The following is a 22,904-nucleotide window of genomic DNA, read 5'->3' on the forward strand; positions in this document are numbered from 1 at the left end:
AGGGAAAAGAGGAAATATTAAAATATGATTCCGTCTTTGATTTTATTGGTTTCTAAATAATCTAAAGATATAATTATTTTTGGTATTACTGGTGGTTTTAGCACTAAGCATACCTGGTAAAAAAAAAAAAAAAAAGTCACCGTTCGCCAATACTGTGCATTAGTTTGTTAAAGCTGCCTGTCTCATCAGTAATAATAAAACGGCAGTAATGCTGAGGAAAAAAGAAAAACTATTGTCTGTAAACTTTCAGATACCTAAAGAACACTTATTTTAAATAAGTAATTGTTTTAAAAAGTACCTTGCTTATACAGTTTAAAAAATAAAGTAACATTGGCACAAAATAAATTTGATATAAAACATATGAAAATGTAGCCATGTGCAGTTCTATTGAAAACTAAGAATGTGAGTATCATGATATTTAGTTAATAATGAAAACAGTAATTAAATTAAATTGAATCTTGAAACCAGTGAAGATTGACACACCTACTTTTACAGAGATTTCAACTATAAACAAAAAGCATATAAACTGCAATTTTACATGTTTTTAAAATTGTAAAGTTGTATTTGCACAGCAGAAGAATTAATTGGGGAAAAAATGTAGATCAAGAATCGTTTTGGAATCGGATCGTGACTCCCAGAATCGGAATCGGATCGGATCGTGAAGTGCCTGAAGATTCCCACCCCTAGTTCTAAAGTGACGTTTTCAAATTAGTAACGGAGGCTTGGTCTCAGCTAAACTGTCAAACTGAGAAGTTCTGCAAAGACACTTCGTTGGGTTTTGTAAAGACACTTCGTTGTTGTTTCTTGTGTATTGAAACACTTGTGCCGTCGAACTGTTGTATAAATGTGTAATATTGCTCATTTAACAGACAGTCAGGAATCGGAATTCTGTTATTGTTCTGTGTTATTAATATAATCAGACAAATTAAAAAAAAGAAGAAAAAAAAGAAAGAAAACAACCTTTGAATGTTGAATGACCTCTTGGAAAACTGAAGTGCAGCTTTCCAGTCAGAAACTAATAAGGCATTTTTCAAAACATGTGGTGCAATAACGTCAATCCCCCAAAATAAAAATGATTGCCTGGGGAAATAAACTCTTTAAATAAAGCATATTAGCAGCATTTTAAAAATGCCACATATGTAACCAATTACATTAAGACACATCCAACGGTTATTTTTTACTCAAATAAATAACACTGCGGGCAATGAACTGACAAAAGGCAAAACTGTCATGGGATTTATGAGCAGAGCTCCATCTTTCTGTTTTCAATTAGTGATACACTGCCCCCTACCAGGCAAGAGAGGAATGAGACAAACAAAAAGTTAGTGTCTTTTTTTTTTATTGTACTTATCTTTCATAGCAGATATATGAATGCATAAATACTGGCTCCAGGCCACGCATTTCATATTCAACAAAAACATCTCACAACAAAGCTCCAAAATGATTCCTACCCTTGAACCCTAGTTAGTTTAGCCCTGAATCATACAACAAGCAAGTACACTTTTAGTGTTGATTTCACTCATCCAAAATCAAGCATTTTGAAAACACCACACTAATGCAGTAACCCGTTTAATGTTGAACTTGCGTGGAGTATGTTTCAGGCCTAAAAATGAGTTTAACTATTGCTTTAAGTTATTAAGTCACCTCTGGTGTAGTGGGCTACAGGAAAGAGACAAAGAAAGGAAGCATTTAGGAGAATGAGGAGAAAAGTCAATGATTCACTTCAAAGCATACAATGAAAGTAGCACGCATATAAAAAGTCTACAAAACAAGCAAGGCGCAAGTCATCTTCTCAAAACCATGCTAGCGCTACGGTGTCTCATTTAGGTCCTTATCAATAAATGTACAGTGAAGCATCTTAACACTAGTATTGAGGTCTAGATAAATACAGATAAAAATTTATGGCAGTGACAGTGAGGTGGCATTCACACTAGTGGTTTTAGTGTGGATCTGAGTTTGACTGACCACAAGGTCTGGCTTGTTTGATTATTGCATGTTACGAACTTCTGTAACTGCACGAAAAGGAAGTTTACTTGAGTCCGAAAGAGGGGTTTGGGGTCCGTGTTAATGTAAATGCAATCCAGAAGTGGGCTGGTACTGATTAAGTATATTGTACCAGTTTGGTAGTAACACCAAACAAAAATCAAAACATTGTTCTGCAACTTTAAGATTGCCTGGATACACAGGATAAACAGCTTTTGGTGGTTCTAATGTTGATGGTAACAGAATTTCTGAACAACAATAACAGTGGGAAAGCAGACCAACAGTGCTAGTAGAGTAGACACAATAAGTTCTGACTCAAGCAAACGTACCAAGTGTGGAAACAACCAAAGAAACAGAGATAGACATATGCTGTTTAAAATTCTAATTGATGTATCATAGCTCATGCATTCAGTAACATCTAACCAGATGAAGATTGGAATACAATCATAGAGATTGATGCACTATAAATAAACTACTAAAGCATTAAAGGAAAGTGTTCCGTAGTGTTGGGTTTCTGGGGCTTGTAGGTCCTGTGATCTGGAATGGGTTTTTCAGGATATCCAAGCGTTACCAGTTGTCCAAGAAGTCAAATCCAGTCTTCAGGATACTGCTGCTTGTGTTAAACTAAAAAAAATAAGCAAACAAAACAATTTATGTGTCATTAGTTATGGCAGAGAACATGTGAATGAATGACTTAATGTCAAAGGTCAAAAAACATCCTTTAAATATACTGCATATTTTAAAACTCGCCTCAATCCTTAAATATGTACTTTTTGTATTTTGGTTGGTTTGGTTTTGAAAAACTTTTATTTTTTACCATTTTCAATTGTCATGTGGTGTAACCATCAAGTAAAATTTTTTACAAAAATCTTTCCCAAGATATTAATTTACATAATATATCTCTACAGCCACACCACAATTTTTTAGTTGGACCTGACTAACTTAAAAAAAAAATCTTAAGTAATCCCATATTTTCCCCCGGTTTCACGGACAAGGTGTAAACCTAGTCCCAGACTGTTTCAACTGAAAGAAACTTGCATTGACTGATATGAATATATCAGTGCCTTTGTTTTGTCTCAAGATGGATACCAGTGATGTTTTTGTCTAAGGCACCTTTATAAAAATGACTTAAATGTCTTAAAGGTTGTATCAGCGATTTCTAGCCTGAAACATAAAGTGTCAAATACAGCTGACCTTTCTTCACGATCCGCTCGCTGCCTGCCCCATAAATTGTCTGTGAAAAAACCGCGTCTCTCTGGTCAGCCTAGGGTCCGAGATATGCCAAAAAAACAATCGGCACTACCAACCTTTCCACAGATCAACAAACAGTGTTCCAACCAATCAGCGTCAGGGGTTTGGTGTTGTGGACTTTCGCTCCGCCTCCCTCACATCCCTGCACCAGTAGGAAAGTCCATAACAGCAAACCCCTGACGCTGATTGGTTGGAACACTGTTTGTTTATCTGTGGAATAGTCGATAGAGCCGATTGTTTTTTTGGCATATCTCGGACCCTAGGCTGACCAGAGAGACGCGGTTTTTTCACAGACAATTTATGGGGCGGGCAGCGAGCGGATCGTGAAGAAAGGTCAGCTGAAATTGACACTTTATGTTTTGCTAGAAATCGCTGATACAACCTTTAATTGAACTATGGCCTAATCCTGGTTTAGTCCAATCCCTGTTTGTGAAACCAGGGGGGTGTTCCATAAAACAAGTTTACCAAATAAGCCTGGCTTATTTCAGTTAGTCTGAATTATTGTCACTTGATTTGGCTCAAAATAAGTCAGACTAACTGAAATAAGCCTGACTTATTTGGTAAACTTGTTTTATGGAACACCCCCCAGGCCTTTAAGTCTTACTGAGCTTGACATACAGTCATGAGGGTCTCCTCTCTATGATATGTGACCCTGGACCACAAAACCAGTCATAAGGGTCATTTTTTTAAAATTGAGATTTCTACATCATCTGAACACATCTGAGTAAAATAAACTTTCCATTGATGTATGGTTTGTTAGGATAGGACAGTATTTGGGTCTAAATATTGAGAAAATAGTCTATAAAGTTGTCCAAATTAAATTGTTAGCAATGTGTATTACTAATCAAAAATTACGTTTTGATATATTTACGGTAGGAAATTTACAAAATATAATTTCGACCCATACAATGTATTTTTGCCTATTGCTACAAATATACACTTGCTACTTAAGACTGGTTTTGTGGTACACGATCACATATAATACTTTTATTTTTATTACTTTTTTTTTTTTTTAAGATCATTTCTACTAAAGAACCTTTCAGTCAACATTTTTTTTTTTTTTTATAATTTCAGTATTAAGAACCTTTTGTGCAATGGTAGCAACCTGGTCTTATGATGAAAACGTATCTGTGTGAAATATGTACCAATAAGTACATATTACTGCAGTTCACTCACTTTTAATGTTTGCTGAGTGGCACTATAACTAATGCTCCGTGACGTTTTAAAATAATGTACCATCTGCCCTACGCTCAAAAATTGCTTGTTCAGTGAACTTAAATTAAAGTAAAGTTTTCCACGCAATTAGTTCAGGTTCAAACAACAAGACTAAAGTTCAATTAAACAAATAATGTTGCTGTATGTATTTGAACTAATTCCATGGAAAAGGTTTCCTTAATTTAATTAAGTTCACTGAACAAGTTCGGTAGTATTTAGTGATAACACGTGGCACATTTAGAACAATTTCATTCACAGTTGCAATATATAGCATAAGAGTTGAGCAAAGAAGACTGATCTCAGGACTTTTTCAGTTATTACTCACTGAATAAATCATGAAGTCAGTGAAGCTGCCAGCACTAAGCATGAGCAGTACTCTACTGCACAGTGGTAACCTCAAAACTTTTTGTAATCTCCAAACCTCTTCTAAATCTCAAAAATAACTCACCATTACATGTATAAGAACTTCAACATGTAATTTTCTCTTTATAACACTTGAAATGACCATTTTGTTAACATGTTTGCCCCTTAAGCATGCTAGGAACTAAACATCCACTTTTCGGTTAGTTGTGTCGACAAAAATGATTCGTGTAGTCCCAACACAAAATGATTAAGCTCAATTTTTACAAATTCAAGTGGGCTGAACATAATGGAAATAAGTTGGGTAAGAAAACTTCAAAAATTTAGTTGTTTCTGCTCATTTTAACAAGTAATTTGAACAAGCATTAAAAGTCTTTTATTTATTTTTTTGAGTGTACACCTAAACCTACACATAAACAAAAGCAAATGTGACCCTGGACCACAAAACCAGTCATAAGTGTAGATTTGTCGAAATTGAGATTCTTATGTCATCTGAAAGCTGAGTAAATAAGCTTTTCATTGATATATGGTTTGTTAAAATAGGACAATGTTTGTCTGAGATACAATTATTTGAAAATCTGGAATCTGAGGGTACAAAAAAAAAATCTAAATATTGAGAAAATCGCCTTAAAGGTTGTCCAAAGGAAGTTCTTAGCAATGCATATTACTAAACAGAAAATCAAGTTTTTATATATTTATGGTAGAAAATTTACAAAATATCTTCATGGAACATTTTGACCCATACAGTGTATTTTTGGCTATTGCTACAAATATACCCGTGCTAGTTAAGACTGGTTTTGTGGTCCAGGGTCACAAATGTGATGTAAAAGCATGCAAGCATTAGCTTGTTTTCTGATCTGTCATCTTTTAGCTTTTTCATCATGAGTCATGTTTCTCACGAGATTCGTACCCAAGGATTTTACATACTAAGTCCAATTCCCTACCAGCTCAGCTATCGAGCAAGCTTGTTACATCTGGAAAGCGAAACATAGGGAGCTGTAATCACAACTGTGTACGAAAATGATTACAAGCGCTTTGTTTTACCACCCCGGTGGACATTTTTGTTGGAACCTGCAGTGATATGTACTTTAAGGTACATATTTTGTGTCTCCCATAAACATTCCCAGTTCCCACAGATAGGTTTTCATCATGAGATCAGGTATCAATGGAAATGTTGAATGCTAAAATACTCTTCATGGCAATAGAACCTATTATTTATTTAAAAAATATATCAAGTTGTGGTTATGAATATGACCTTTTTCTTCCAAAAAATCAAAACATGCTCATTCTAGAAGAATTGTATTCAAGTCATCGTACTTATCTAACTCTATGAAATGAAGATGATATTCCATCTAACCTGTGAGAAGGTAGGACTGGAGGCGGGTGAGCTTTCTGCCTTGTCAGCATCTTTGACTGTGTTGACTGTGTTGTTCTGAGAGGAAGACCTGGTGACCAGACCAGGACTAAACACATCATCCGTCGTGCTTACAGAAGGAAGGGTGCTCTGTGCCCGTTCCCAACCTTCCTCTGAAGAGGACACGGGAGCAGGAGGTGTTGGGGTCACGCTAATTGCCACAGGAGTCACGCTGATAGGAACGGGAGGAGGAGGAGCATGAGGTTTGGTGATTCTCTGTTGAACCGGCCGTGGGGGAGGCGCCTCCTCCGACTCCCTCTGCCCTGACTCTGACCTCAGGTACGAAGGCAAAGGCTTTTCTCCTTTCTCCAGAGACTTGATCTGGCTGGGCGTCAGAGACTGAAATTCAGCCTTCTCACCCTCTAGCCGAGAACGTTCAGCGCTGATCTTCCAGAAGGACGACTCGTCATTGCTGGGCAGCTTGGTACTCTGAGAGGGCTTGGGTTTGGATTCAGTCACTGAGGTGGGAATGGCTGGTTCTGGAGCACCAGAAATCATGCTGAATTCCATCTGACTCTGTTAGGAAGGCACGGGCTGAATTACATTTGTTTGCTCCTTGCTAGCAAACTGAATATGTATTTTTAGCAGAGGTGGCCTACTTACCTTGGTCTCCCAAGAGAAGGGAGCCGAGTGCTCATCTTGCCAAGTTAAGTCCTTGAAATAAAAGAGACAGAGATGTTAACAGGCCATTTATTGTGACAAAACTCCTTTAATCCGCCATTTCTGCTTTGAATAGGAATAAAAATACAGAAGTACTCAACTTAAAAAAAGATCATCACACAATATAATACACACTTTACAAATGTGACACAGTGGTTCATAGATATTCAGTATTTTTTTTTAATTTGTCAATATACTGTAGAGACTTCTTTTATAAACCTTTTAATATTAAAATATATACATTCTAACAGAATTGTTTGGTAAATGTTATAGATATTTGTGACCCTGGGCCACAAAATCAGTCGTAAGTAGCACAGGTATTTTTCTAGCAATACCCAACAATACTGTATGGGTCAAAATTATTGATATTTCAAAAATCATTGTTAAGTAAAGATTATGTTTCACGAAGATATTTTGTAAATTTACTACCGTAAATATATCAAAACTTAATTTTGATTAGTAATATGCATTGCTAAGAACTTAAGTTAGACAACTTTAAAGGCGAATTTCTTGATATTTAGATTTTTTTGCACCCTCAGATTCAAGATTTTCAAATGATTGTATCTCAACCAAATATTGTCCTATCCTAACAAGCCATACATCAATGGAAATCTAGTTTAAAGTTTGATTTATAGCTATTTGGTTTAGACTTTTAGTTAGTAGACTATACAGCCCTGACTGATTTTGTTTAGTATTTGAAATATTCAAACAGGAGTTTTAGCAAAGTTTAATTTTTAAATATATTTGACAAAGATTTGTTTAGTAAACAGTTTACTGTATTACAAATATCTGATATATCTGACATAAACTGTTTACTGAAATTTGAGAGCTTTTAAGTATTTTAAATATAAATTACAAATAGTTACATAGATTTAGGTAAACAGTTTAACACATACAACTGAGACTGTCTATTAAACTTTAATCTTTATGCTTTGGGGCGTAGAAGTTTAACAAGTGTAAAATTGTAACTTAAATTTGACTATTATTAAAGTTAACACTATGAATATATATTTCATTTTTAGCAGCTGCTTTAATAACATTTATGTTTAGTAAACTACGTTATGTAGACCTACATATTTGGCACCTAAACAAGTCAGGCATAGCCCACTATTACGTAAAGATAAAAAAAATCAATTAAAAGTAACGAATAGTAAAAGAAAAACAAGTAAAAGCATGAATTAACAGCAGATAGAAGGTTTTTTTATTTTTTTTTTATTTTTTTATTTATTCATTTCATAATGTCATTGTTTTGGATTGACAAGCCCTAAGTTATATTACTAGAGCAAATCCAAACAAGTCTATACTGAACCAACAAAAACAGCTCTAACTTAACACCTAACAACCCAAAATATAAGCACCTCATCTCCGAAGTGTACAGTCTTCTGTCCGGTCTGGATGAGTAGTTTCGGGTAGCAGATCACCTCGTCTCGTTCTACCCGGTGCATTGCGTACCGAGCCCGGATCCGCGGATCCATCATTCCGTTGTCTATCGCCGTGTCCTGTTCGACCGGACTCATCTGCTCCCAAGCTGAACCGTACCCCTCCTTTATCTTTTCCCTCTCCTCCATAATCTTACGGGCCATGGAGTTAATGGAGGAGAAATATTCCAGCTTTTTGGCCTCCGTAAGGAGCGGATGATCCGCCACAGCCCCTGCCATCGCTGCGGCCGCCATTTTCTCAACAGCTGGACAACAAACGCTGACGTACACAAAAGACTTTTATTCTGCTTTCAAATTAAAGTTTATCTTTAAAATTATGCTTCTGGGTAAAACGTAACTTTTTGGACATTTGGGACTTTTCTACGATTCCATGATTTAAAAATAATATTTTTAAATATTTTGAGCAAAGACAAAATAATTCTAGAAATGACGTCCGTGTGGTAATCAAATGTCAAAATTTCTTTATATTTCCATATTTATCCATTAACATGGACAGTGGACACCGTTTAAAAGTTTGATATCAGAAAAAGTTTAGCTTTTATAATCAAAGTATTTTGCTTATTAAAGCTGTATTTAATTGATCAAAAATACAGTAAAATTGGTTTTCTATTTTAATGTATTTTAAATATAATTTATTCCTGTGATGGCAAAGCTGAGTTTTCATCAGTCACCATTACTACAGTCTTCAGTGTCACATGATCCTTCAGAAATATATTTTTATACATCATTTTATTATGTATATATATATATATATATATATATATATATATATATATATATATATATATATATATATATATGTATTTAAGCAACTATATGTTAAATTAATAAATAAAAAGTTTTAGTAAAGACTTATCTTGTTACAAAAGATTTTTATTTAAAAAAAATGCTGTTTTTTTATAGCTTTTTATTGATCAAAGAATCCTGAAGAAAGTATCACAGGTTCCAAAACAATATTAAGCAGCACAACTGTTTCCAACATTGGTAATATAAGAATAGAAAACATGTATAATATTAAAATACAATACCATTATTTAAAATTGTAATAATATTTCACCTTTTTACTGTAGTTTTTAACAAATAAATGCAGCCTTGATGAGCATTACTGACGCTAAACTGAATTTGAATGGTAATGCACATGGAATTTAAAAAAACACATGAAGCATAATATTGTATTATTTTAAGTCTTTATACATGTATTATGAATCTTTTTACTTTTAGTACTTTTATTTCTCCATCTATCAAAACTCTATTATTTCACAAATAAAATACTTTTATTCTGTCTTGCGCATGCGCGTGAACAAGAGCGTCTCAGAGTAATGGCTTTAGATTCGGCGACCTCTAACGGTACAACAGATGAAAACCATCCAGAAGAAAGAAACGAGCGGAAAAAAGGATGGTTATTTAAGAAAACGCACTACACCAAGCGCTGGAAAATGATGTGGTTTCATATCAGAGATGGACAACTTGTCTATGGTTTTAATGAAGAGGTAAGAGCTAATGATGCCGATTTGCCTCGCAGCCCTCTTTAGAAACTTGTAACAGTGATCAGCTTATTAGCATTAACTTCAGCACACCTGTGCGAACGCTGTGAATGCGGTGTAAGAAACTGTTTTTGCGCGGTAAATAATTAATAATTAAATACCACGGGATTGAGTTGCTAATCGCCATGTTGTTGTTGTTATGTTACCATGGCAACGCCTGCTCATGGAAATGCTCTCTGGCTCTTATATAAAATTTGCTTTAGTTTTTAACATAAATCATGTATACACTGAAATTTCCAATGATTCTGTAAACATGAACTGTAATCTCCTATAGTCAGCAGAAAAGGCCATTAATCTGGTTGGAGCAAAGGTGGAGATTCTGGAGGGTGATGGGACATTTGGCTGGACTGTCACACCAAAGGACAGTAAACGTACTTTCATCTTGCGGGCTAACACTGCAGAAGAGCAGCGGATGTGGATGACCGCCATATGTGAAGCACAGCTCAGTTCTGAAGAGCACAACTCCAATGCATGTGTTTTGCAATAACATTGTTTTCCTATATAGTTGTACTTTTTTAATTGTTTTTGAAAATGGACAAAGCCAAATTTTATGTGCTTTATTTATGACTGCACATGTTTTAATAAAACACATTGCTAGTTTTCAGTGTTCAGTGAGTGATTATCCTAATTATATACATCTAAACGTTATGAATAAATAGAACTGAAACCGATGCAGGTTTACACTTTTATTACGCTTTTAAAAATTGACCTGTAGAGGGCGATGCGTCTTAGTAAATAAATGACTAATACGTAAGCCTCAAACACATATACACAAGTTTTGTTTATTTTTATTTACAGGTATGAACATAATAAAAATAGTTTATTATTTATTTTTAATTTATTTAGTAATACGCTTATAAAACTACTAACAACACGAACAAAACTAAACAAACAAATAAGAATAAAAAATAATGCAGACATCAACAAAATGGGTCTATTTGTTGCCGTGGGTCATTTCTGTTTTACTCGCTCTCTCTCTCTCTCTCTCTCTCTCTCTCTCTCTCTCTCTCTCTCTCTCTCTCTCTCTCTCTCTCTCTCTCTCTCTTTTAATATCATATTGTTTATTAATGTATTGTTTTATATATTTTTTATAAGTTTGAAAGATCTAAAGATCATAATTTAACTGAAATAAAACGCTTTTGTAACATTGTACACTATACCATTCAAAAGCTTGGAGTCAGTTTAATTTAAAATAATATATAGCAATTATATTTAGCAAAAGTGATGATAAAGACATTTATAATGTTACCAAAAAAAAATCTATTTCAGATAAATGCAGTTCTTCTGAACTTTCTATTCATCAAAGAAACCTGAAAAAAAAAATCTACTTAGCTGTTTTCAACATAAAAATAATAATAATAAATGTTTTTGAGCAGCAAATCAGAATATTAGAATGATTTCTGAAGGATCATGTGACTGGAGTAATGCTTTGAATTCACAGAAATAAATTAACATTTAAAATAAATTCAAACAGAAAACAGTTTATTTCAATAGTAAACATATTTCAAAATTGTACTGTTTTTGCTGTATATTGGATCAAATAAATGCAGGCATGTTAAGCAGAAAAAAAAACATTAAAATATTACTCTTCAAAACGTTTGACAGGTAGTGTATTTATATACTTATAGTAATATTACATATATATTGAGTCTGGTAATTCTTAATGTGCCATTTTTTATTAATCTATAGTATAGAATGTAACAAACTAATAATAAAATAGGGAAATTAGATAAGATAAAATGTATATATTCTACATTCTGTACATTCTACATTCCAGACTGTCTGGAATATCAAAGTACCATAACATTAGATATCAATGTCATATACAATATACAGTGTATGAAAGTTTTAGGACAGTAATTTTGGTAACTGTTTATTTTAAAGTGTCCTTGTTACATGTTACATGTACTTACTATTATAATAACAATTAATTATGCATAATTAAATGCAAGTAACCCTAGCCAAACCCTACCTCTAACCATATAGTTAACTTTTATTACTCAGTATGTAAATGTATAATTACACTGTAAACAGGACACCTTAAAATAAAGTGTAACCGTAATTATATTTAATTTGTATTTTTTAAATAAAATTTAATACTTTTTTTACACACTCCGAAAAAAACGTACAAAAGCTGTCACTGTACCTTTTAATAACTAATATGTACACCTTAGGTACTAATATGTACCAATATAGACCCTTTAGGAACAAAAGTGTATCTTTTAAAAAAGGTACTGCCCTAGTTGTACTTGTACCTTTTTTCTGAGAGTGGAGCAAGGATGAATTAAAATGGCACAAAGTAACAGTAAAGCCTTTTACGATGTTGCAAATATATTATATTCGAATGATTTCTGAAGGATCATGTGACAATGAAGACCGGAGTAATGGATGTTTGCCATCATATGAATGAAGTGCTTTCTTAAATATATTAAAATATTTACAATATTAATATTTTTGCTTGCAGGGAATTCTAAAAGGAGCGTAAATACAGCTTAATTAGCGTGTTTTGAGAAATGACAGACTTCGCATTTGACCTCTGATGCCTGGCAATATATCAAGTCATGTGTTTGACCCGCACTGCCCCATACAGACGATTTAGCAGCGATATAAATTTGACCTGTGAGTGTGTAACATGATCCGCGCTCTCTCTCTCTCTCTCTCTCTCTCTCTCTCTCTCTCTGTCTGTCTGTGCGCGCGAGTGTTTAGTTTCGGTCTGTGGGTAGAGGTTCAGCGCGGTTCCTGTGATCTGATCATTAGTGTTCAGTGGTTAGACATGAGAAAGGACGCTTAAGTGTAGCGTAGGACACTTTATTTAACTTTAGTGAGTTTGAGAACTTGGCCAAAACTTTCTGAATATCTGAACAGAAGAATGGAGCCGATAACAAAGTGGACACCGACTCAGGTTGTGGACTGGATCAGAGGTAGGAACTCTTGTTTCCCTAATTTAAACCCTTTTGATATAATACATCGTTTAATGCATTACAGAATGCAACCACAGTTTACTTTAAAGCGAGTGTTACTTTTGAATAAACAAATAAACAAATAAAATACTAATAAAAGTCTGTTATTTTGTTTAAACAGTTTTTAAGTAAATCAATTGCTCTTAATAAAAATGAATATAATTTATATATTACTTTTAATATTTATAAATTGGTATGTTATTGATAAATTAAATATGACTGATGACCTCAGTTTTATTGTAAGTAGTAGTAACTTTTGTCAGAAACTATGGTTACTATGGTAAATGTTTGTGAAGGCAACATCTATATCCCTAACCAAATACAGAAACTCAATGTTTATTTATTCCTCCCTAAGCATGATCGAAACTGGGAAAGCTGTTGACAGCTTGATAAGCTTGATAAGTCTACTGAACTTCTGCCAAACAATTCATTTCTGAAAACAAATATGACAGATATATAATATCAGTTTTTATCATTGTTATTTTTAAACCAGCTGTTGTAAGCTTTAGTTTAAACATTAAACATACAGGTCTAAATTTCTAATAGAAATAATAATAGACAAGTTCTTAATTTCTGTGATACATTGCAGCAATGGAATTTTTACCCCCAGATTATTTTTCCTCTGAAGAGTCAATAGTTTATTTGCATAAGCAAATTATTTTGTGTAGGTTGGACATCTTGTGGTTGGTCATTTAAATTTGAAAGTCGTTTTCATGTTTAGCACTTGAAGTCTGTCAGTTTGTCATTTTATTTATTCTGTGATCTCATACTGTTCCATTTCAACAGTAAAGGATCATATTTAGACTGCTTTGCATTTCCGTCTTATTCATCCTTATAGTTGTTGTTAGATTTATAGCGGATATGAAGTTTATAATTAGAAATACTGCTGGAAAGCCTGGTTAGAAATGAAACACTTCAATCTTTGGATCGGTAGCACATTTTTGTTTAATTCTGGAAGCCTTTGCGCAATTATTTGTGGCTTGTTTTTGTTGACTCAGTTGTATGTTTCTGCTCTCCATCTTGCTCCAATTGCCTGAAACAACACCATATAAACTTTCACTTAGCAGAGACCTTGAGTAAATCATCAAGGTCCACCGCAGTATGAAACACCTATAATTCTCTGCTAACCAGAAATGATGATGTGAAAGACTTCTGAGATGGTTTTGGGTCCAAGCCATTCAAATACTTCTAAACACAGACAATGTCTCAGCAGATGCATCTAATTATAAACTGAGCCACCTTGAAAGTTTTAAACCTGCTGTTCAGACTCTGGGTAAAAGTCGGCCTTTCGTCCTAATGAAGGACTAGCGTATCTCTCCTGACGCCAGTTTGAGACAATAAAAGCTGTGTCAGACCATGCAGAAATGAACAGATGTGGTATACTCTGGTCACTACTGTATTTGTACTGATCATTGTTAGCATCTCATGCGTCAAAGAAACAAGTGTGCAGCCATTTTTAGAATTGTAGAATTTTAAAACTTCCGTTTTTGCGATGGCTTAAGTGGATTTACTTAAGTGTTTTCAAGACCTGACATCCATGCTGAAAAAAAATTGGCTGGCATTAGCTGGTTTAAGCTGGAAGTAGTTGGTTTTAGCTGGTCTCCCAGCCTGGCCAGGCTGGTCAGGCTGGATTTAGCTGGTGGTTTCACCAGCCTGACCAGCCTGGAAAAGTGGCCAAAACCCCTCTAAAACCAGCCTGCTGACCAGCTATGACCAGCTAAAACCAGCAAACCAGCCTATGCTGCTTTTAGCTGTTTTTTTTCACCAGGGATTGCTGCTGAAAATGGTCAATTATTGTGCTTTTTTGGGCTGTACTAATCGGTCGGACTAAGAAAAACATTTGGAGTGCTATAGACTTCCAAACAGAAGAGTGCAAAAAGCATGTTTGAAGAACAAAAGCCATTTGTGGTTGGCCAAATTGAACTAGGATATCCAGGGCAAGAATCTTGACAACATTCACACTTTTTTGGAAGTAGACTCATTCTCCAACTCCCCCCGAGTTAATAAAATGAGTTTTACCATTTTGAAATCCATTCTGCCATTTTCCTGTTCTGGCGATATCACTTTTAGCATAGCTTAGCATAAATGATTGTTTCCTATTAGACCAATAGCATCGCGTTCAAAAATGACCAACGAGTTTTGATCATCATAAGATTAGGAACTAACATGGCCGAAGCAGGTGCAGTAATATCACGCAGCACATGTGCAAATGCTAACCTAGCTGGGAACTAATTTCAGGCCCTGCGTGATATTACTCCGCCTGCTTCAGCCATATTACGGCAGCAAACTTCCTTGACTATTACGCCGGAATGGGAGTGTAGTTCCTAATCTTATTGCAGCTTTACATTTTCCGCCGGTATTAGTACACGATATAACTACCGAAGAGTCAAGTTTTAAATAGGACAAATATCGAAACTCATTGGTCATTTTTGAATGCAATGCTATTGGTCTAATAGAATTCAATGATCTATGCTAAGCTATGCTAAAAGTGATCTCGCCAGAACAGGAGAACGGCTGAATGGATTTCAAAACGGTAAAACTCAACTTACTAACTCGGGGGGAGTTGGAGAATGGGCCTATTTCCAAAAAAAGTGCAGTGTTCCTTTAATTCTATCTTAATTAATACTGCTTGTATGTATTCTTTACAACCTATTAACTTTAGTTTGTCAAAATATTGCGCCCATTCTAGACAGCATAAATTAGCAGAACAATGTATTGAGTAGTACATCAACTGTGCAATCCATGCTGTTGATTACATCTGACTATTGCCAAAATGGCTGAGCATTTGGGTAACTGACCAAATCATGTTGCATATCAGTTATCATGTGCATAACAGTCAATAGAAAGATTTTAAAAATGAGCACTTTGTTATTAAATTTGTACAGTCTTATCTTCATGCTGTGAAATACAAACAGGAAGACAGAATGTCAATAAGCATAGCGCTACAAAAAAGCTACATAATAATATATCAGTTTGTAAGTGAACCCTACACTGTTAAAAAATAAAGGAAATGTGTTGGTAAATTTCTGCCAGGACATTTTCCATTAATTTTACTGATATTTCTGTTAACCCTAAAACACAATGCAATGTGGTGCAAAATGTAAAAATTCAGGTAAAACACCTGTAAAAAAACAAAACAGAAATTTTCTTTAAATTAACAGAGTACATTGTGCATTTTTTAGTGTTGAAATTACAGTCATCATAGATAACAATTGGCGACTATGTAAATGAGGCTTATGAAAAACTGGCTTGTAAGATGGCAGCATAAGTTTACCTCAGACTCAATTGTATTATGTTTATAATTGCTTATGTTTAATAATATAAAACAAACAAAATATAATTTTAAAGTCACTTTTTGTCTATACAGTGCTCTACTTCTGCCACAATAATGGCCTTTAATCTTCATTTAGGTGCTTTTCTCAGCAAGTACTAAATTGCAATTAATTTGAACAGTTAATTAACATTATTAATTAATAATATGTTAAGGAAGCTGATTCTAGACCAGTTCTCATATTTGGTTTCCCAGCGGATCAGCGAACTTCACAGATCCAGGATTCAAGCGTGGCCTTGTGTTTATGTTTGAATCCTGAGTCACCGATACCAGCATTAGCCGTTACTGTCTGTTTGCATGTTCCTATGATGTCACGCTACACCAACCATTCACACGCCAGCTCCTTGTCGCCAGGTCGGCAGGTCGCTGATTATTGCAGTGTGGTATGTATTTTATTAGCTATAAAACCTAAATGTGTTTGCTTTTGAAGCAATCTGCAGGAAATTTGAAGGATAATTAGCAAAACGTGACTGCAGTTTCAATGACCTTTAGACTTAGCAATACAAATACACCAGTCCCCTCCTCAGTTAAATACAAAAGTGCTGCTTTCACATGACACATGTTGTATATATTTATCATCCTGGCAATTCAAATGGATCAGGTGGAGAAATACGTTCAGCTGAAAGTATGCCACATTGCCTGAAGTTGTTGATGTGCTTATCTGTTATCAGCAGGAATCGTGCAGTAACATGCCCGCAAATTTTACCAGACTGACACACTTTACTCAGTACAGTAGACATGTTTTCCCTTTTTGTGATCAAATCTCTAATGTACATCCTGGCCACATCACTGCTTGTCTGACATCATCACTTTATCGCATTCTCATCGTTGTATTGTACTTTTGGGAATCATTGTCACATACGAGTGAGTTGCGTGACTGCGGTTGAACTGTTTGTGTATCAGGCGGAGACGACAGTTTCATCTTTGTTAGCAACGTTGACTGAGTCATACACACATGCAGACACAAACACACTTTAGCCCCGCCCCGCCACCACAAGAGATGACAGAGGTGATCTATCTATCTATCTATCTATCTATCTATCTATCTATCTATCTATCTATCTATCTATCTATCTATCTATCTATCTATCTATCTATCTATCTATCTATCTCTTTGTCTTTCTCTCTCAATCTGTCTATCTATCCATCTTTCTGTCTGTCTGTCCATCCATCAGTCCATTTGTCTGACCACCCATCTGTTTATCTGTCTTGTCTATCTGTCTCATCTGTTTATCTATCTATCTATCTATCTATCTATCTATCTATCTATCTATCTATCTATCTATCTATCTATCTATCTATCTATCTATCTATCTATCTATCTATCTGTCTGTCTGTCTGTCTGTCTGTCTGTCTGTCTGTCTGTCTGTCTGTCTGTCTGTCTGTCTGTCTGTCCGTCCGTCCGTCCGTCCGTCCGTCCGTCCGTCCGACCGATCGACTGTCCTTCCGTCCATTTGTCTGACCGCCCATCTATCTATCTATCTATCTCTTTGTCTTTCTCTCTCAATCTGTCTATCTATCCATCTTTCTGTCTGTCTGTCCATCCATCAGTCCATTTGTCTGACCACCCATCTGTTTATCTGTCTTGTCTATCTGTCTCATCTGTTTATCTATCTATCTATCTATCTATCTATCTATCTATCTATCTATCTATCTATCTATCTATCTATCTATCTATCTATCTGTCTGTCTGTCTGTCTGTCTGTCTGTCTGTCTGTCTGTCTGTCTGTCTGTCTGTCTGTCTGTCCGACCGATCGACTGTCCTTCCGTCCATCTGTCCATTTGTCTGACCGCCCATTTATCTATCTATCTATCTATCTAAATATTTGTCTGTCTGTCCATCCGTCCCAGTTCATTCCAAGTTCATGTAGCTTGCCTCATTCCTGTGTCACATGTAACTGCTGAGAGAAATGCCTTAGCTTGACTAGCAGCTGCTTACAGCAGGTGATGACTTACTTAAGATGACTTATTAGCAAACTGCTGTACTCTCACTGACTGGCACTGGTCTTCACTTGTTTATGGATTAGCACCACTTAACTTAATTGGAATTCCCCCAGAAATTCCTCTTATAATGTTAGTCAATGTATCTTGCATCAGGTTGTGTTACTGCACCTTTAAGACTTTTTATTGTAATGGACCTCTGGTATGATTGGCTAACTTTTTTGCATATGAAATAAATCCAGTTTTTCATTATGTGATCCGTGTCTTCTTATTCAACAGTATCATTCAGGTACCATTTGGGACCAGTCAGACAGAGAATTTATTCAGGATAATTGAGTCTCAATGAGCTCAAACTCTCTTAAACAGGAAGCTGTTATATCACTGTTGGAATTACCCCAGAATACACAAGCAGAGTTTCAGGAACAGCACGACAGCCGACTATGTGGATGCTTTGTTGAGTTCTGGAGGGTTTGGATAGAGGAAATTCTCTTTTCTATCCCTCCCTCTCTCCCCCACCCCCCTCTACTGCTTTTGTTGTCCCTCATCTCCTGCCGATAGAGAAGACTGATGTCACGTCACCATTGAGAGGGACACTAAATGCACCAAATGTTTCTTTCATCCACTCTTGCTTTCCATGCGAACACTTGTTTCTGGTGGGAGAGGAGGGGTGGGGAAAACATTCCCTCTATTGACCCCCCAGGCTGTGGAATGTGTGCCAAACTTCACTTATTCACAGCTCAGACAACTAAGCACGTGTCCACAGTGATGAGCTGGCTATACTGAAGGCATGTAACAATGTATAGGCTAGTAAATGACAAGGCCAGCTAAGCAGAATAGTTTGTGTTTAATAGTAAATAGCTTTGTGCTACAAGTTTAACAGTGATGGCTCTGCATGACTCCTAAGGATGCACTTTGCAACAATGTGAAGATGTAGTTTTTGCTAACAATTCTGAGGCAAATACCACATGTAGTAGTCATTTGTAATGCCTGATCAAACAAAAAACGTATACTGTTGTTGCTTCTGCTGCCTAATGCAAATACAACTCGGATTTGCAACAAGGGAGGCCTAGGGGTTGTTGTTGACTGGAAGGTTAAAGAGCAAAATTAAACTGATTTTAGATTTTGTGCTCCTGTGATGAATTGGCTAAATTTGACTTTTGATTTGGTTGTGATATGAATGAATTAATATGCTTTTGAAAAGATATTTTTGGTACTCTGATCTAATTCATCCGGCAGCAGGAGGGCGGACAGACTGTGACATCATTCAAGTCCTCAGTATGATGCATGCTCTGTTTTAACAGAAAATATTTTGTTTGCATATTTCCCTTCTTTCAAGTCTGCTAAAGGGCAAAAATGGAATGGCCTTTGATTCATGCAGGCCTAGATATGGAGTGGAAGAGTAACGCTCCGCACCGTTTCGGAATCTTGGAGGAGTTTCAGACGCACACGGAGAACAATAAACATTCTTCAGGTCTCCAAAGGCTCAGTAGGAAAGCTTTAGAAATACACACTGCTACTGCCTTTTGTACACACGCTGACTTTCTCAGTGCCGCTCTCTCAGGGCAGCAGGCCAGCTCTGTCATTGAGAGACTCCGGGACAAGGGACGGGGAGAGAAAGACAGGCCGTGGAGGAGAGAGAGACACCCTACCCTCTCATTTGTAACTGAAGCTCGGGTGCCTCGGCCCTCTAACACGGCGCTTTTAAGCTTGTTAGTCATTTGGATGTGAGCGGGGTTGGTGGATACGATTAGTGGGCTTTGCGGTGTCTTTTTCCCACCACAAGAAAGACCTCATGCATTCATAGTCAAAGCAGCCAACTTTTTTTCTCAGTTTTGTAACTGTTATAGCATGAGATACTTTTATCTCTGCTAAATTCACCCACCAGGGTAAGTGTTTATATCAGAGGCATTTTTCTAAACAAGATTAAAAGTTCACATGGAACCATTGGGCAATAGTGTGTTTAGCTCGTTTTATATGTTTTTTTTATATATATCTTCCACTTATTAGTTTGTCTTAAGAAGTTCATCTAAAAAATTTAAATTCTGTCATTATTTACTCATCTTCATTCAGTTTCATATAACTTATGCTGCGGCAGAGGAGAAGGTTTTTAGTGAATAACAGCTTGAATTCCTCACAAGCTTTTGCAGAAATGGAAGGCTAGGAATGAATTGTAAAATTAATCAAATGGATTATGTTTATGAGTTTTTATGGTGTTTTCTTGTCCTTTTTGAATCTTTTTTTTTTAAAGGGATTCACCCAAAAATTAAAATTACCCCATCATTTACTCAACCTCAAGCCATCACCATAAAAGAAATCTGTAAAATCTATGGTAAAACAAAACGGTGGCTGCGTGTTTTTGGTTTTATGGTTTTAACTTAAATTTACAATTATATACCGTAATAACTGATATAATGTTAATATACAAACCTATTGAAGTTAACCTATTCAACCTATTGAACCTATTGAAATCTGTTTTGTACCTTTGTAATACACTGATAACCACCAAAAGCAGGTGGTGATGAGAAAGTCACATGATGAACCAAAGCCCATCACAAGCAGCTTTTAAATACTAACATATAGAGAAGGTGCACAGTGTCATTCACACAAACACTAAGCACCATCAAGATAACACACATGAAACTGAAATAATGCAATAAACATTAATTTAACAACATTAAATGTATCATACAACCCTAATGCACTAAACATAATTATTTAAAAAACAAAACAAAAAAAAAACATGAAATTTGAAATGTAGCGCAGGGAATTCTGGTAATGCCAATTTACGGTTATTCGCTGTAATTTTTACATTCTTTTTCACTTCTGAAAACGGTATATTACCGTAAAGTTTTTTTTACAGTATTTTTTACTGTTTATAGTATTACCGTTAACCATTTAACAGTTTTTTATTGTAGCATTTTACAGACTTTTACCATTAAATTAAATTTAAATTACCATCTTCAATCAGACGAATACAAGCAGAGTTATATTAAAAAATCTCCTGCATCTTCCAAGCTTTATATTGGCAGTGAATGGGTGTTGATTTTTTTTAAATCCAATAAAGTGCATCCATCCATCATAAAAAAGTACTCCACACGGCACTGGGGGTCAATAAAGACCTTCTGAAGTGAACCGATGCATGAAAAATATGAAAAATATCCATATTTAAAACTTTATAAACGTAGATTGACGTAGGACCTAGGTGTAGCGCAAAGCTACGGTGAGAATATGCTAGTCTCGAGAACCAAATTTTGCTTACAGCAAAGGAAAACCAGTGTCCTCTTGGCTTATATCGAAATCCTCCTATATTTTTCTTTACAAATCCTCATTTTGTACTTCTAATCATACTTCTAATTTGTTTTGCTCTCTCCTCTGCACTTCTGCATTCATCACCATGTTCACCTACTCTCTCGTGTACATGTTTAAAGATTACGGTTTATGAAGTTTTAAATATGGATATTTTTCTTACACAAACACATCAGATCACTTCAGAAGGCCTTTTTAACCCCTCTGAGCCGTATGGAGTACTTTTATGATGGATGTATTCACTTTATTGGACTTCAAAAAATCAACAGCCATTCACTGTCATTATAAAGCTTGAAAGAGCCAGGACATTTTTTTAAATAACTGATTGTATTCTGAAAGAAGAAAGTCATTTACACCTAGGATGGATTGAGGGTGAGTAAATAATAGGGTAATGTTCATTTTTGGGTAAACAATCCCTTTAATGCTTAATTTGAAGGCTTGCCGAGCATGTGATCATATAAACAGATCTCCACCCACAAACATCCTCTTTCATCTTCTGTTTTCTTCATCTTTCTCCTATGAACTGTGAGACTGTCAAACCTCTAAGATCGGAAGAGCTGGAAACAGAAATCCAGAGGACTGATTTATTTTTTTTTTTTTTATGTATAAGGCTAATGCAGTGGTTTTCAAATGTTTTCAGATGGCACATCACTTTCCCACTAAAGCAAAAGTTCACCAAACAACCCTAAACACAAGGGGTCTCATTTGGCATTCTTTATACTTTGTAAAATTAATATATTTATTTATATTATTAATATTTTTGCAAGGCAAATCTTTTTCTGATTCTGATTTACTTAGCTTACTAAGTGCTTAGCTTTCTCTAACTTAACCTGCCTTTTCACTCCACTGGTTTACAGACATCCACACTTCAAAGCCGAAGTTCATCACCAAATGTGCATGTCAGTCAAACTGGAACGGCACATGCCTGCATCCCTTTAGCCTTGCCAGATTATTTAACACAGAAATACCTTAAGAATTAGCAACAACAAAAGCTAATTTTGGTTAGCTCACACTGCAATGGTGGACTGTTATTGTTGACACTTTCTCGTATGTGGCAGCTTTACTTTGGCGGTTCCATTGACACTGTGTGTCTCCTTTTTGAGCTCAGAAAATGCAGCTGTTGTCTCTCAGTAGGGTCGTTGAGGGTGGAGGGTATTCAGGAGTCCCTAACTTTGCCCTTTGACCCCTCTTTGCCTCCTTTTCTCACTTTCTCTTTGATTTAAAAGGGGTGCCTACCCCCCACAAAGAGCCACTTTTCATGCTGGAGTCTCACAAACAGTGGACAGAAGGGTGTTTTGAGTTCACCTCCCCTACTTCAGACAAAAGTTTCAACTAATATTCAGGGGAAAAAAGGGTGTCTGTGTCTTTCCCAGACTTGGTTTGCACATTATACTGTAAGTCTTTCTGCCAGTGAAATGCCATCAAATGAGTCAAATGGTGAATATTACCAAAACATGTCTAGGTCAATTCTCTCCAAGATAAAAAGTAAAATATCTGAAT

At 35.6% G+C, this 22,904-nt stretch overlaps 3 protein-coding genes across 3 annotated transcripts in view; 2 read left to right on the forward strand and 1 right to left on the reverse strand.

Moving 5' to 3' along the window:
* Window positions 1-1,322: 1,322 nt before the first annotated feature.
* Window positions 1,323-8,556, reverse strand: c13h1orf198 (chromosome 13 C1orf198 homolog). Its single transcript, XM_073816709.1, has 4 exons — window positions 8,242-8,556; window positions 6,827-6,877; window positions 6,167-6,739; window positions 1,323-2,607 (listed from the first exon to the last, which is right to left on the reverse strand). The coding sequence occupies exons 1-4, from the start codon at window positions 8,554-8,556 to the stop codon at window positions 2,551-2,553; spliced, it is 996 nt and encodes a 331-aa protein (XP_073672810.1). The 3' UTR covers window positions 1,323-2,550.
* Window positions 8,557-9,641: 1,085 nt separating this feature from the next.
* LOC141348622 (uncharacterized) lies at window positions 9,642-10,465 on the forward strand. The gene is made up of 2 exons (XM_073852893.1): window positions 9,642-9,812; window positions 10,141-10,465. Exons 1-2 carry the CDS (start codon window positions 9,642-9,644, stop codon window positions 10,351-10,353), a joined length of 384 nt encoding a protein of 127 aa, XP_073708994.1. The 3' UTR covers window positions 10,354-10,465.
* Window positions 10,466-12,580: 2,115 nt separating this feature from the next.
* LOC141348421 (connector enhancer of kinase suppressor of ras 3-like) overlaps window positions 12,581-22,904 on the forward strand; it is a 66,537-nt gene continuing 56,213 nt past the window's right edge. The window contains exon 1 of the mRNA XM_073852732.1: window positions 12,581-12,787. Within this exon, the coding sequence (XP_073708833.1) occupies window positions 12,736-12,787 (52 nt within the window). The 5' untranslated portion in view covers window positions 12,581-12,735. The remainder of the gene's footprint in view (window positions 12,788-22,904) is intronic.

Source organism: Garra rufa, chromosome 13, assembly GCF_049309525.1.
Source record: "Garra rufa chromosome 13, GarRuf1.0, whole genome shotgun sequence".
NCBI lineage: Eukaryota > Metazoa > Chordata > Actinopteri > Cypriniformes > Cyprinidae > Garra > Garra rufa.